Below are 15753 nucleotides of genomic sequence, written 5' to 3' on the forward strand. Positions count from 1 at the left end.
AACAAGTTCTATGGAAGAGGTAGATTTATAAGAGAGCATTTAGAGAGAACACTGCATACACAGTTATAGTAAAGAGCATAGTCAGTGTAGAGGCTAGATCTACTAACTGCCTAGGGCTAGCTACACTTGAGCAAAAATTTGCAAAAGGAGATAAGTGAATTATCTTTTAAAGAAAAAGGAAAAGTAAGCCTTAAGGAAAATAAAAGATGAAGGAAAATAACTTAAAAGATGTCTTCCTGGCCAGGCGCCGTGGCTCACGCCTGTAATCCCAGCACTTTGGGAGGCCAAGGCAGGTGGATCACCTGAGGTCAGGAGTTCAAGACCAGCCTGGTCAACATGGTGAAACCCCATCTCTACTAAAAATACAAAAAAAAAATAGCTGGACATGGTGGCAGGTGCTTGTAATCCCAGCTACTCTGGAGGGTGAGGCAGGATAATTGCTTGAACCCAGGAGATGGAGGTTGCAGTGAGCCAAGATCGGGCCACTGCACTCCAGCCTGGGCAACAGAGCGAGATTCTGTCTCAAAAACAAAACAAAACAAAACAACAACAACAACAAAAAGTCTTGCCTACTAGCTGGCTCTCCCAGACAAGTTATATCTATTACCACAGCTCAATTGTATAAAATACCTCAATGGTGTAAAACTCAGTTAATACCTATGTGGGATTATAGTTTATTCTGATCATCTGAACCATACTTTGGCAGCCTACATTTTGAAATTCCCAAGCCCTTCGTAGAGTGTGGAATTAAATCTGTCTTAAAAACTTTATTTTAAATTCAGAATTTGACTCAAAATCCTTAAATTTTCATTGTGTATATTCCTCATTACATAGAAACTTTATTTTTTTAGCCAGCCAACCAATTAAGTTGTTATACACATGCTAATTGAGTTTCTACTTTAGAATACACTGTGACTTATGAATATTCGAAATTTTTCTGTTCTTTCCCTCTTAAGTTTTGCTTTTAACAATAACTCTAAATAACAATACAAAAAGATTCAAGATAATTTTGATGTTATTCTACTTATATAACTAGGATAAGGTTTAAACCTTTGAAAAAAGATTAGATTGCCTTTTACCTTTACAAGGTACCCAATAATTTTAAAAATATGCTATTGATAATTCAGGCAATGAGCTCTCAGCTCCCAATCTATTATTTCTTAAAATTTTACAAAATTTGTAGGAGTAAGAAAAATGTCCTCAATTTGGACACATAGAGTAATGCAGAAGAACTCAAAAACTGGTAGTTTTGCTACCTAAAGAGATTGTTTTATTATTAGATGAGTATGATAATTATGTCCATTATGCTCATTATTGAAAAAGATCTGCAATTTGAAGAGCCATGTACATTGGCCTCAGAATTGCTTTGCCTGTTTTAATGGTATGATTCAGATCATGTAAACATTAAATACTTAACTGAAATGAAACCTTTTCCTTTTGTGGGAGGGACTGGTTACATAACAGAGACATTCCGTCTGCACCTGCTTAGAAACATACCTATGTATCCAGAAATTAAAACTGTCATCCAATGTTCACATCGCTGTAGTCTGGCAGTTTTAGGTTGTCAAGTAATAATTATTTGATAAGAAATATCTATTCACCAAATACCTAAGGTGGACTAAAATAATTCTATAAGAAAATAGCATAATTTTGTGCAAGTGACCTATGTAGCCATTTCTGTATGACTTTGAAGGGCTTATCTGGTGATAATCCTACCTCAATGTGAACAAATTACCTGTGTGTATATTAAACTAATATGGAAACCAAAACACATTTTAAATAAGAAGCAACCCCCATTTCCTGAAGGAAATGCTACTTTCAGAGCAATTTCCTTGGAGGTGGTAGAGGTATGGATGGGGAACTACCACCCATGTGAGCAAGAAGTGGAGAGCCTGAAGAAAGCCACATGGGAGAACTTGTCTCTCATTCCCTCTTCCCCAACATTTTTATCAAATGAAATCAAGGTAAAATTGTTATTAGCACAATAACAAGAAAATATCATTTAAAAAAATTCAGCCTGCATGATTCCTTTGGATTGGAGTGGAAAATCCACGTTTGTTTTCTTGGTTAGGGGTTAGGGAGTTATAGTTTGTTAGGCAAATTGTGATTAAATTCATTATCCATATTTTAAGTCTTTTTAAAATAAGTATGTACTATCTAATTGTCTTTCTGAATTACTTCCCTGCAACTGGTTATAGTTGAATAGAACTCTAGAAAGTATGAAGCTCACAGATATGTTAATTTTCCCACTCTTATAGAAGTCTCTATCTGTTATGGTAGCCTGTGTGTCTGGACAAGAGCTGTCACCATAACTGATTACTGAGACAGAACAAAAAAGATACAAGGAGTCCAGAAAAATCACATTGCCTCTGATAGAGGGCAGAAGCTAACCAATCCTGAAAGTTACGCGGATTTGAGTTAAAACTGATATAAAGCATTGGTTTGATATAATTAATAAAGTCTCAAATGCCAAATGCAATATTTGATTTTCATTCCAATGTTTTTAGTCACATCAGTACAACTTAGAGCTACCCAGCTGCAGAGATAGGTAAATAATTCTTCTTCTTAACAGTTCCTTAGTATCAGAAAGTAGTCTTGGAGGATTATAGGACTTATGTCCAATGCACACTCATAGGGATACTTCTTGGTTCTGTATCGGCTCCCAGGAGTTTAAACTGATACCAGGTCCTATATTTAGTTGGCATTCTTAGATTCTCTTACTTATACTAAGTCATGCTTTAATTTGTTTTACTCCCCAAACTTGGCTTTATCCTGTCCTCTTCTTTTCAATAGTAGATCAGCTTGGGCAAGAACTAATGATATTAATGGTAGGAAACTAAATTTCTAAAGGTAGAAAGAAAGAAAGAGTCACATTCCAATTTCAGAGAATATTTCAGATTGCTATTTACGTGAATTTCTCTCTGCTTGATACAATAGATCTATTATCCTGAACTTTCAGCTGTAAATTAGCAACCAGGAAGAAAAGTCAGGCCTATCGTCTCCAGAAAAACATGGGCGTGCTTGGATACCTTGTCTATCCTATTACTCTTAATTCCAAAGTTGGGGAAATATGAAAACACCTTTAAATAATGCACAACACAATATTCAAAAGTTAATTTTTAACAACTTTTATTCTTAATGTGCCTATTTATTTACAGGGATATTAAAGATTTAAATAAATTTTGAAGCAACACATACATTCAGCTGAAGTATAACAGGTTTTCTAAATTACGGAATTATCATGTTCTGGAGGATATTTTTGTCATGCCTTGCATCATTGCTATAACCAACAAAGGCTTTGTTATCTAGCTGTTACTTGTATGCATGCCCTGCATTTCAAACAATTTTTTGTATATGAGAACCCCTTGGTTTCTTTAAAGTTTCCTAAATGTTTAGATTTGATTTCAAAGACCAAAAAAAAAAAAAGAAGAGAAAAAAGTTTACGTGTTGTTTGAAGTTACCATATAATAATCAAAATGCTTGTAAGCAAACCAGAGGCATGCTTTCTCAAAACTCCAAAGTAATATTGTTTATGGTCTCTCTGCAGCTAGATTCTGAAGCTAGTACTATTCTAAAAGAACTTCAGGTTAAGCTCAGTGGGGTCCTGGATGAGCTCAGCGTCACTTACGGTGAAAGGTAAGTGGCCTCTGTTGTCATTATCTAAGTTAGATAATTAGGTGTCAGTTCATGATATTCTTGCCTTCAATGCTGTTTCCTCTGACTGACTAAATCTATTTAACTTCAAGACCTAATCTAAATGTCATTTTCTCTGAAACGTCTCTTATGACCCCACAATCTAATAGTGCTATCTCACTATGCACTCCCTAGAACTCTGTGCATCCTTCGGTCGGATAACACCTATAACACTATCCTCAGAGTTTTGTTTTACCTGTCTATTTCCCACACTCAGAACAGAAACCATATCTCACACCTATATGCAGTTCTAGTGTTTAGAGCTTAGTGACTGGCTATCGAAAGACTAAAGAGAGGGAGGGAAGAAAAGAGAAAAACTTCACATATATAAGAAGTATGAGTTGTATTCGTACCATGCATATCAGTGTGGTTGCCCTCAGTAGAGCTGGATCAACAACCCTATACCAAATTGTCAGGATTCTTGGTTTTAGGGCCTAGCAATCTGAATACAACTACCCCATGGGAAGGAGTTTGGAAACTATTGATATATCTATATATTTTAAATGTTTGTTAAAACTGGCTTTATCTGTGATATGAATCTAAAGAAAGATAGGTTCACCCTAGTTAAATTTCACTTCAGTTCTGTAGGAAAAAGCTATCACCTCATCAAAATGTTAAAATAGATAGGAAAGAAAATATATTTTTGAAGAGGTTCATTAATATAGAATTTGCTTTAAATATTAGTTCAATAGCTGATGTATTATTTTAAACTATGTGTTCAATTTTCAAAAGAGACTATAAAGATTGCTCTTCAGGGCCGGGTGCGGTGGCTTATGCCTGTAATCCCAGCACTTTGGGAGGCTGAGGCAGGTGGATCACGAGGTCAGGAGATCGAGACCATCCTGGCTAATACAGTGAAACCCCGTCTCTACTAAAAATATAAAACAAACAAACAAAAAAGTAGCCGGGCGTGGTGACGGGCGCCTGTAGTCCCAGTTACTCGGGAGGCTGAGGCAGGAGAATGGCGTGAACCCTGGAGGTGGAGCTTGCAGTGAGCCGAGATTGCACCACTGCACTCCAGCCTGGGCAACAGAGACTCCGTCTAGAAAAAAAAAAAAAAGATTGCTCTCTTCAGGTAGGGACTATCTCAGGTAGGGACTATCTCTGGCCACCACTCATCACCTGTTGTAGTGTTTTAGAAAGATCCACTATTAATAAACATTTATCAATTAGTTATGCCATTTTTTAAATAAGAAAGACAAAAGACTCTGAAAGCATCATATTTTTCTTCTTAGATGTAGGAATAAAGCAGAGTGAAGAATAATCTCCCACTTAGCCTTCTCTTCATTATCAGAGGTGTGTCCGTAACTTCCTTAAGCAAGGTGGCCTTGTCTTCATGGACCTCACCTTCAGGGCTCAGCTGCTGAGCCAGAGCAGCCTTGCTGTGTTGAGCCAAGGGTAGTCATTCTGCCTGTGCAGTGTTGTTAGCTGATTCGATGATCCTGCCTACTTCATCGGGATGTTAGTCAGCAACTTCAAGGTTCTGTTTACCTGAAGTTGGAGAAACATAGATTGTTCCAGAGATGTAGGGTTCATTGGCTCTGACTTGAGGTGACACTGAGAGATGAAGAGGCCTTTGCTGAGCCATTTCAGGCGTGTCTCTCTTTGCTCTAGTTGCAAATTAGCATGGGGTTAGCAGAAAGACTGTTGCCTTCAGCCACAGAGGCAACATTAGAGATTATTTAGCAAAGTTAGGGGGAGGAAAAAAAGAGGTCAGGAATAGCTAGAGTTGTTCAGAACTTTATGGAAAATAAGATGACTGAACAGAGTAGAAACTAGAATATAAGTAAAGTATATTTAAATTATTTTCTGTAAAATATCTAAATCATTCTGATGATAAGTGCTTTTTCTTTTGTTTGGGGAGGTGGAATATTCAGGTTATAAAGACTAGAATATGTTTTCTGATTCGAAAGATATCTGGATAAACCACAGTTATGAAAGAAGGAGTAGTATCCTTAGGAGGACACTTGAAGAGCTTTATTTGTATGAAGCCAGCTATTTTAGCCTAAACAGTAAAACCTGCAGCTACCCAGAATCCATTTATTATTGATTTTTTAAATACAGGAAAGAATTTAGTACTCTGTTCAATTAGGGTTTATTAGGACTATTGGAATAAATGGGCCACATGTCATGCTTTCCTAATAAAAAATATAATTATTATATCCTTGTTGCTATGTTGCTGTGGCTTTATTCCTCACACTACCAATCAGGTCTATATTATACTGTCAGGGTAGAAAAGTCTACAGTAATCAATGTGATCATGCTGTGAAGTCACAATGCACAATTTTAGTCTGAACCTACTCTTCTTAAGGTCTAAATTGGCAGTGTAGAGTTTTAGAATTAAGTGCATAATTAATTGTAAAAATCCACTTGATTTTATGTTATTAAAACTCATAATTAAATAATTCTACTATATGCAGCTGTTAGGATGTCTTTGCTGTAAAGTCAGAGCTGAGCCAAACCACACATTTGTGGAATCCTGACATGCTCACAGGGCCCCTACCTGGGAACTGAGACTAAGTGATATAACCTCAACAATAACTTGAAGATGGTCTTAAAACTTTCAAAGGGTGTGCCACTAGGGTTTCTGCTTACACATGTTTTGCAGTTTGGTTTTTGGTTTGCTCCTTTTTTTTTTTTCTTATTAACCAACACCCTTAGTACCACAGACTGGCTAGATTAAGTAAACAAAAAAATTCAGGAATATTTCATAGGCATTATTTTGTGAGTGTGTGGCTCCTTGGGTGCTCAGAAAATCTGTAATTATTTACTGGCACTACTTTTATTCAAACCAGTTAATACAGGCTTTTTTTAAACCTTTTCTTTTTCTATTTTTCTTTTTCTAGTCTATTCTTTTTCTATTTTTTCACATAATAGGAGCATAAATAAATTTCACATAATAGGAACATAACTGTCACACCCCTTGTCCAGTCTATCCCCCCACCCCAATGCTCTAATTTGAAAATCAGTGCAAAAGAAAATCAGTGCAAAATCAGTCTATCTCCCCACCCCAATGCACTGATTCGAAAATCAGTGCAAAAGAAAGTAGTCATTTCAAAGGTGATTTTGACTACAGCCAGCAGGATCATTGATGACCCAGTGGTAAATCAACTAGTTCAAAATATTTTCAACATGATTTGCCTTCCTTTTCTATTGGCACAAGTATCTACTACCTTTACTTTGATTCAGTACACACTCCACCGCAAACAACATCCCCTCCCTCATTTTCCCCACCATCTCTTGCAACCTCCACCTGACAAAAGTGCAAAGGCAGCTTCAGCCAGATAAAAGTGAAATAATCAAGGATTTAGACTCTCTTGGATGACAGCTTGGAAGAGAATGTTCCTTTAAAGCAGATAAATGTGCAGAGAGCCAAGAAATGAGACAAATTCAAAGGGGCCAGCTGAGATGCAAGGATCAAGGAACCAAATGTAAATGCCAAGCCCAGAGGGGCAAGAATGGTGTTGTCAACAGTAAAGAAATCCAAGAATTCAGGAGCCAAAAATGGAGACAGATCAAACATGATGGTAGAAGTGGAATCAGGCCTTGAATATGTACACAAAATTATGAACAAGTGTATGTATAACCCTGTTATTAAAGGCCCAGAAGCAAGAAAAACATCCAAGTTGTGATAATTTAACATTTATTAAAATTTTTCCATATTAAGCATGGAAATATGTATATGGAAAACCAAATATGGAAAACCAAAAACTAGAAAAATGAAATACTTAACAAGAGGTCAACTAAAATATTTCCATAATGTAAATGCTAAAATAAAAGTTCTCATATTTGCTCTAAGAACAAAACACTGTGCCTGTTCTGTTCATTGATATATCTTCAGCACCTAGAACAGTGATTGGCACATAATAGTTTAGTAAATATGTGGAGAATATATGCATGAATAAATAAATGTGTATATTTTATTTAATAAAAGCATTATATAGTGAACATTCCTAAACTTCTATTTAAAATCTGAGGAATTTATGCACTTGGATACTTCTCAAATACTAACTATCATCATTGTGTGTGGAGGAGGAGAGGAGTGGGATTGACTTGACTGCAATACTAAAATGAATTCCCTCCTTCTCCTCATTACCATTCCAATCATTTGACCATTTTCCAAGCTTTCATCAATCTTCATTCTACTAAGTAGTTTTTCTTGCCTGCCCACACATTTGTTATTATTACTCCTATTGTTGGAAACATGAAAATAGCAGACAATATAGAGGAATGGTGGTGATGCTAAGAGTCTCCAAGATTTGAATATCTTACTACTTGCCACGCTTACTTAGGTAAGAACCATCAAAACTGGTGTAGGGGATATACAGAATGAAAAAAGCAATACGAAATATTGCTCTTCGTGACATTTAAATCCTTAGAGTGGGTGAGGCAATAGAGGTAGGTGGAAGGAGATGGTCCATTGATGCATTCGACACATATTTCCTTTTTAATAGCTTTCCTGAGATATAATTACCATGTAAAAATTATGTATATTAAAGGTATACAACTTTGTTTTGATATACATATCCATTATAAAATGATCGCCACATTCCAGATAATTGACGTATCTATCACCTTCATGGAGTTGCCATTTGTGTGTTTGTCTGTGTGCATGTGTGTATGCTGAGAACATTAAGATCTGTCCTCTTAGCGAATTTCAAGCATATAATGCAGCAGTTTTAACTACTCTCCCAATATTTCCTGCACAACCTCTTTGTGCCAAGCATGGCATCCTGTGCCATGGTATGGGCATGCAGCACTGAACAAAACAAAATTCCTGCTCTCATGGGGCTTACATTCTAGGGAGGGAAACAGGCAATAAGCAAATAAATTAAATTATGCAGTGCGTCGTATAATGAAGAATGCCATTGAGAAAAAAGAACAATAAGGGAACAGAGATGGATAGGAATGCCATTTCAGCTTGAGTGAACAAGGAAGATTTCTCTGAAGTGATATTTGATATATGCCTGAAATAAACGAGGGACCAAGAGATCTATGAGAATTTCCTTCCATGGCAGAGGGAATATAACAGTGGCCATGAGATAAGAGTGTCCTCAGAGAATTCTAAGAACACCAGGAGGTCTGTTGTGGTTGGTGCAATGAAACAGAAGGAAGAGTGGCAAGAAATGAGATCAGTGAGATTGCCAGCGCCAGATTATGCTGGGCTTTCAGTCTGTCAAATACAACTAGAGTTTTTTTCTAAGTGGAGTTGGAAGCTATTGAAGATTTTTAGCAAAGGAGGAACATGATCTGGTTTTTATTTTAAAAGGCTATCTGTAGAGGGTTGAACAGAAACAATTTAGGAAATTATTGCACAGGTTCAAGTGGGACGATGGTAAAGGGGTCTATAGTGGCATTTTGGGAAGTAATAATAAATCCTCGTATTTAGGATACATTTTGCTGATAGGTTGGATGTTGAGTATGAGAAACTCATCAGACTTTGAAGTGGAAAGATTGCATGGGCACTTAAATAAAATAGTCTGGAGTTTGGGTTAGAAGTCAGGTCTGCAGATGTGAATTTGAGAACCACCAGTATATAAATGCTATGGAAGCCATGAGACTAGATGTGATTGCCAAGAAAGTGACTGCTGATGGAGAAGTGAAGTGGTCCAAGGATGAAGCCCAGAGGATCACAGTGTAGGATTTCCAAACAAAATACAGAACACCCTCAGTTAAACTTGAATTTTAGATACATAAGGAATAATTTTTAGTATAATTGTGTTACAGATATTATATGGCCATGTTTGTGCTAAAACTATTCACTGTCTGAAATTCAAATTTAACTCGGTGTCCAGTGCTTTCATTTGATAAATATGGCAACCTTACTCCAATGGTTAGAGGCCAGGCAGTTGAGAAGGAGCAGCCTGTGAGGTCAGAGGAAAGCCAAGAAGGTGTGGAGTCACAGAATCCAAATGAAGAAGGTGTATCCAGATGCCAAGAGTGTTTCTTTTTTTTTTAACAACAAATTTTATTGAAATATAATTCACATACCATAAAATCCTCCCATTTCAAATACGCAGGTGAGTGGTTTCTAGCATATTCACGGAATTGTGCAACTCTCACCAAAATCTAACTTTAGAACACTGATATCACCACAAAAAAGAAACCCCATACCCATTAGCAATAAATCCCATTCCACTCTCCTTTCCAGCCCTAGGAAACCAGTAATCTCCTTTCTGTCTCTGTGGATTTGCCTATTCTGGATATTTTATATAAATTGAGTCATACAATATGTGGTCTTTTGTGACTGGCTTCTTTACTTAGCACAATGCTTTTAAGCATATGGTTGATTTATATGGTGGCAGTGGCAGTACTTCATTTTTCTTTTAACTTTTATGTTATGTTCAGGGGTATGTGCAGGTTTGTTACATAGGTAAACTTGTGTCACAGGGGTTTGTTATACACATTATAATACATATCCAGGTATTAAGCCTACTACCCATTAGTTGTTTTTCCTGATCCTCTCCCTCTTCACACCCTCTGCCCTCCAATAGGCCCCACTGTGAGTTGTTCCCCTCCACATGTCCATGCGTTCTCATCATTTAGCTCCATTGTGGAAGATAGTGTGGCAATTCCTAAAAGACCTAAAGACAGAAATACCATTTGACCCAGGAATCCCATTACTGGGTATATACTCAAAGGAATATAAATCATTCTACCATAAAGACACATGCATGCATATGCTCATTGCAACACTATTCACAATAGCAAAGTATGGCATCAACCTAAATGCCCATCAACCCTAGACTGGATAAAGAAACTATGGTACATATACACCATGAAATACTATTCAGCCAAAAAAAGGAACAACATCATGTCCTTTGCAGGGACATGGATGGAGTTGGAGGCCATTATCATTAGCAAACTAACACATGAACAGAAAACCAAATACTGCAAGAGTCTTTCTAGAGCAATCATTTTCCCAAACCATGCTCAGAGGAACATCTCAACTGTGACTATCAGAGGTGGGGACTGAATGAACCTCCACTCAAATTAATTCAACCTGAAGAACAGCACCTTAATCTGCCTTACTTATAAGTATTACACGTAAGCTTTCATTGCAACAAAAATTTTTGCAGTTAAACAATGAATTCGAAAACTCATGAGCAGGGGAATTCACACCAGTTGAAACAGATCAAAATCCTCAGGGTGAAATTGAAACAGGCTCAGGCAAAATGTATTCTTATATTCTAGAATTTATATTCTTTATTTTTAGTTTCCAGGTTATAATTGAAGAGTGTATAAAACAGATGAGTTTCGAACTAAATCAAATGAGAGCAAATGGAAACACCACATCTAATAAGAACAGTGCAGCAATGGATGCAGAGATTGTGTTAAGATCTCTTATGGATTTTTTGGACAAAACGTAAGTTTTTTTGCCCAGTTTTCTCTTTACTTATTGCCCTAAATTTGACTTGTAAGGCTTTAAGAAAAACATTGATTTCCTCTGTGTAAGGTAGCATTAAAAGTCTTTCTATAGAAATAAATGAATTCAAAGATAAATAAATAAATTCATTAAAAAGCAACATACCTTTAATTGATTACTAGATAAAAATAAATTAGGAATGACTTTGTATCAGAAAGGAAAGAAAGAGGGGAAATAAATTTTATAACTAAGGAGGTTGCTGTTCTGAGGCAGAGAAAGATTTAGAACTTCATGTTCCTTGGATAACATATTGTTTTCAATCCTCCTGGACATAGAGAAAGACTGAGCTGAGTCCAGAATAGCTGCTTTCATGTCAGAAACCTGACGAAAAAGAGAATAGCACAAATATGACTAGAATTAACTTAGCTCACAGGCAAGCAGATAGCTGCCTGACCCAACCTTCAATAACGATTTATTGAGTGCTCACCTGTATCAAACCATATTCTACACACTGGACAGTGATGAAAAAGAAAGCCGAAGTCCCTGATACCATGGAGATTCCAGTTTAATAGTGGTGGGAGTGCATGGGAATGCAGGCCACTATGACTGACTAAGACAAATTCTTAACCTGAAAGTTTGGTTGGTTGCTCTGTTTGTTTTTAAGGTTTTTGTTCTGTTCCTACTCTTAGAAGTTCTAATTTAGTAAGTTTGAGGCAGGGTCAAAGCACCTATATTTTGTAATGTGTCCACAGTTGGGATTGGGAATCATTGATCTAAAGCAACCAGAAACATGATTTCTTAAACAGTGATACTCAAAACCAGAACTGAATGTACAAGAGAAAAGTGAATAATAATTTTGAATGCCTACCAAGGGACCAGTGTCATATATGTTAGTTTACATAATCTCATTTATTATTGTTGTGGCAAACTAATATCAAAAGGACCAAGATTTAAATAAAAGAAAAATTACAATGTCTTTCTTTAAAGACAAGGACCATAGTCACCCCACTGTGCTGCTGCTGCCACCAGCACACGTAGACACCACTGCATCGCTGCCACCAGCCATTGCCCCAACAAAGTGCTTTGGCCAGCACTCTCCATCAGACTGTTATTACCAGAAGACCAGGAACACCTTCCTGGTGCAGCAGGTGCTTATCGTTGAGGAGACAGAAAACAAAGTAATGGGCCTGGTACCGGGCCCCAGGGTTAGGGCATGCAATCCAGGAATGCCAAGTTAAGCCTTGGCCCCCTGAAATCTTCCAGAAATGAAGCCAGTTGACTTTGACTGAACCCAATGTATACCACAATCAAATCCTCAAAGTCTCAAGGGCATGAAAGAATATAAAAGCAAAAAAACACTATTCAAACAACAGCAACTTAAAAGATTAAAGGAACATTAGCCCGTGCAGATGAGAAAGAACTAGCATGAGAACTCTGGCAACTCAAAAAGCCAGAGTGTCTTACTACCTCCAAACAACCACACTAGCTACCCAGCAATAGTTCTTAACCAGGCAGATGTGGCTGAAATGACAGATAAAGAATTTGGCATCTGGATAGGAAAAAAGATGAAAATTCAGGAGAAAGTCAAAAGCCAATCCAAGGAACCCAAGGAATCTAATGATACAAGGGCTAAAAGACAAAATAGCCATTTTAAGAAAGAATCAAAGTGGTCTGATGGAGCCGCAAAATTCACTATAAGAATTTCCTAATATAATCAGCAGTCTTAGTATCTCCCCTAGGACATACTATACAAGATGACCATACTGTCATCAGATTCTCCAAAGTCAATGTGAAAGAAAAATACTAAAGACAGCTAGAGAGAGGAGGTGGGTCACCTACAAAGGGGATCCCATTAGGCTAACAGTAGATCACTCAGCAGAAACTCTACAAGCCAGAAGACATTGGGGGGCTACATTCAGCATTCTTAAAGAAATTCCAAAGAAGTATTTCATACCCCGCCAAACTAAGTTTTATAAGCATAGGAGAAATTATATCCTTTTCAGACAAGCAAATGCTAAGGAAATTTGTTACCCTAGACCTGCCTCTCAAGATGTCCCTAAGGGAGTGCTGAATGTGAAAATGAAAGATCAATACCTGCCAACACAAAAATACGCTTAAGTACATCAACTATAGACACTGTAAAGTAACTACACAATCAAGTCTGCATAACAACCAGCTAAAGACACAATGACAGGATAAAATCGCACATATCAATATCAACCTTGAATATAAATGGGCTAAATGCGCCACTTAAAAGGCAGGAAGCTGTCTTTAACAGACTCTTCTCACATGCAATGACACCCACAGGCTCAAAGTAAAGGGATGGAGAAAAATAGACCTAAAAAATGGAAAACAAAAAAGAGCAGGGGTTGCTATTGTAATTTCAGACAAAATAGGCTTTAAACAAACAATGATCCAAAAAAACCCAATAGCATTATATAATGATAAAGGGTTCAATTCAACAAGACTTAGCTATCCTACACATATATCCACCTAACACTGGAGTATCTGGATTTATAAAGCAATTTCTTAGAGACCTATGAAAAGACATAGATAAATACACAATAATATCACCATCCCACTGAGGCAGATCATTGAGGCAGAAAACTAACAAAGGTATTCATGACCTAAACTCTACACTTGACCAAAAGGACCTAACAGACATCTACAGGACACTCATCCCAACAAAAACAGAATATACATTCTCCTCATCTGCACATGGCACATACTCTAAAATCAGTCACACAATCAGCCACAAAACAATTATCAATGAATTCAAAAAATTTGAAATCATACCAACCACACTCTCAAACAACAGTACAATAAAATTAGAAATTAATACTAAGATGATCTCTCAAAACCACACAATTACATGGAAATTAAGCATTCTGCTCCTGAATGACTTTTGACAATGAATTTAAGACAGAAATCAAGTAATCCTTTGAAAATTGTAAAAGAAAAGGTATAACATACCAGAATCTCTGGGACATAGCTAAAGCAGTGTTAAGAAAAAAGTATATAGTGCTCAACATCCAGATCAAAAAGTTAGAAATTGTCAATTTAACAACCTAGAGAAGCTAGGAAAACAAGAGTAAACCATAAACCAACCCAAAAGCCAGCAGAAGAAAAATCACCAGAATCAGTTGAACTGAGTCAAATTGAGAGATGAGAAACCATACAAAAGATCAATGAAACAGAGTTTGTTTTTTGAAAGCATAAATAAGATTGATAGACCACTAGCTAGACTAATAAGGGAAAAAGTGAGAAGATTCAAATAAACACAATCAGAAATGACAAAGTGAGCATTACCACCGACCCCACAGAAATCCAGATAACCCTCAGAGACTATTACAGAGACCTCTATGCACACAAACTGGAAAACCTAAAAGAAATGAATAAATTCCCAGAAACATACAAACTACCAAGATTGAAACAGGAAGAAATTGAAACCCTGAACAGATCAATAATGAGTTCTGAAATGGAATCAGTAATAAAAAAAGCCTACCAACCAGAAAAGGCCCTGGAGCAGATGGATTCACAGCCAAATTTTATGAGATGCGTAAAAAAGAGCTAGTACCAATCCTATTGAAACTATTCCAAAAATTGAGGAGGAGGTACTACTCCACAACTCATTCAATGAGGCCAGCATCATTCTGATACTAAAAGCTGGCAAAGACACAACAAAAAAAGAAAACTTCAGGTCAATATCTTGATGAACATAGATGCAAAAACCCTCAACAAAATACTAACAGATCAAACCCAGCAGCATATCAAAAAGCTATCTCAGGATTATCATGTAGGATTTATTCCTAGGATGCAAGGTGGTTTAACAGATGCAAATCAATAAATGTGATTCACCACATAAACAGAACTAAATACAAAACCCACATGATCATCTCAATAGATGCAGAAAAGGCTTTCAATAAAATTCAACATCGCCTCATGTTAAAAACCCTCAACAAACTAGGCATTAAGGGAACACACTTCAAAATAATAAGAACCATCTATGACAAACCCACAACCAACATCATACTGAATGGGCAAAAGCTGGAAGCATTCCCCTTGAGAACCAGAACAAGACAAGGATGCTCACTCTCACTACTCCTATTTAACATAGTACTAGAAGTCCTAACCAAAGCAATCAGGCAAGAGAAATAAATAAAAGGCATCCAAATAGGAAGAGAGAAAGTCAATCTCTGTTCACATATGATGTGATCGTATACATACAAAACCCTATAGTCTCTGCCCAAAAGATTCTAGATCTGATAAACAACTTTAGCAAAGTTTCAGGATACAAAATTAATATACAAAAATCAGTAGTATTTCTATGCACCAACAGCATCCAAACTGAGAGCCAAATCGAGAACACAGTTCCATTCACAATAGCCACATACACACACACAAGAAAATCCCTAGAAATACAGCTAATGAGAGAGATGAAAGTTCTCTAGAACAAGAATTACAAAATATTGCTGAAAGAAATCAGAGATGACACAAACAAATGGAAAAATATTCCATGCTCATGGATAGGAAGACCCAATATTGTTAAAATGGCTATACTACCAAAGCAATTTACAGTTTGAATCCTATTCCTATCAAACTACCAGCAATATTTTTCACAGAATTAGAAAAAAAAATTTCAAAATTCATTTAGAACCAAAAAGGAGTCTGAATAGTCAAAGTAATCCTAAGCA

The 15753-nt window shown here is 36.7% G+C and overlaps 1 protein-coding gene across 1 annotated transcript in view; it reads left to right on the plus strand.

The window, feature by feature from the left end:
• Positions 1 to 15753, plus strand: part of UNC13C (unc-13 homolog C) — a 649688-nt gene that overhangs the window by 540614 nt on the left and 93321 nt on the right. Inside the window, exons 24-25 of the mRNA XM_031002438.3 lie at positions 3548 to 3636; positions 10910 to 11059. Of these exons, the coding sequence (XP_030858298.3) occupies positions 3548 to 3636; positions 10910 to 11059 (239 nt within the window). The remainder of the gene's footprint in view (positions 1 to 3547; positions 3637 to 10909; positions 11060 to 15753) is intronic.

The sequence above is a fragment of the Gorilla gorilla genome, chromosome 16 (assembly GCF_029281585.2).
Source record: "Gorilla gorilla gorilla isolate KB3781 chromosome 16, NHGRI_mGorGor1-v2.1_pri, whole genome shotgun sequence".
In the NCBI taxonomy this organism is placed as follows: domain Eukaryota; kingdom Metazoa; phylum Chordata; class Mammalia; order Primates; family Hominidae; genus Gorilla; species Gorilla gorilla.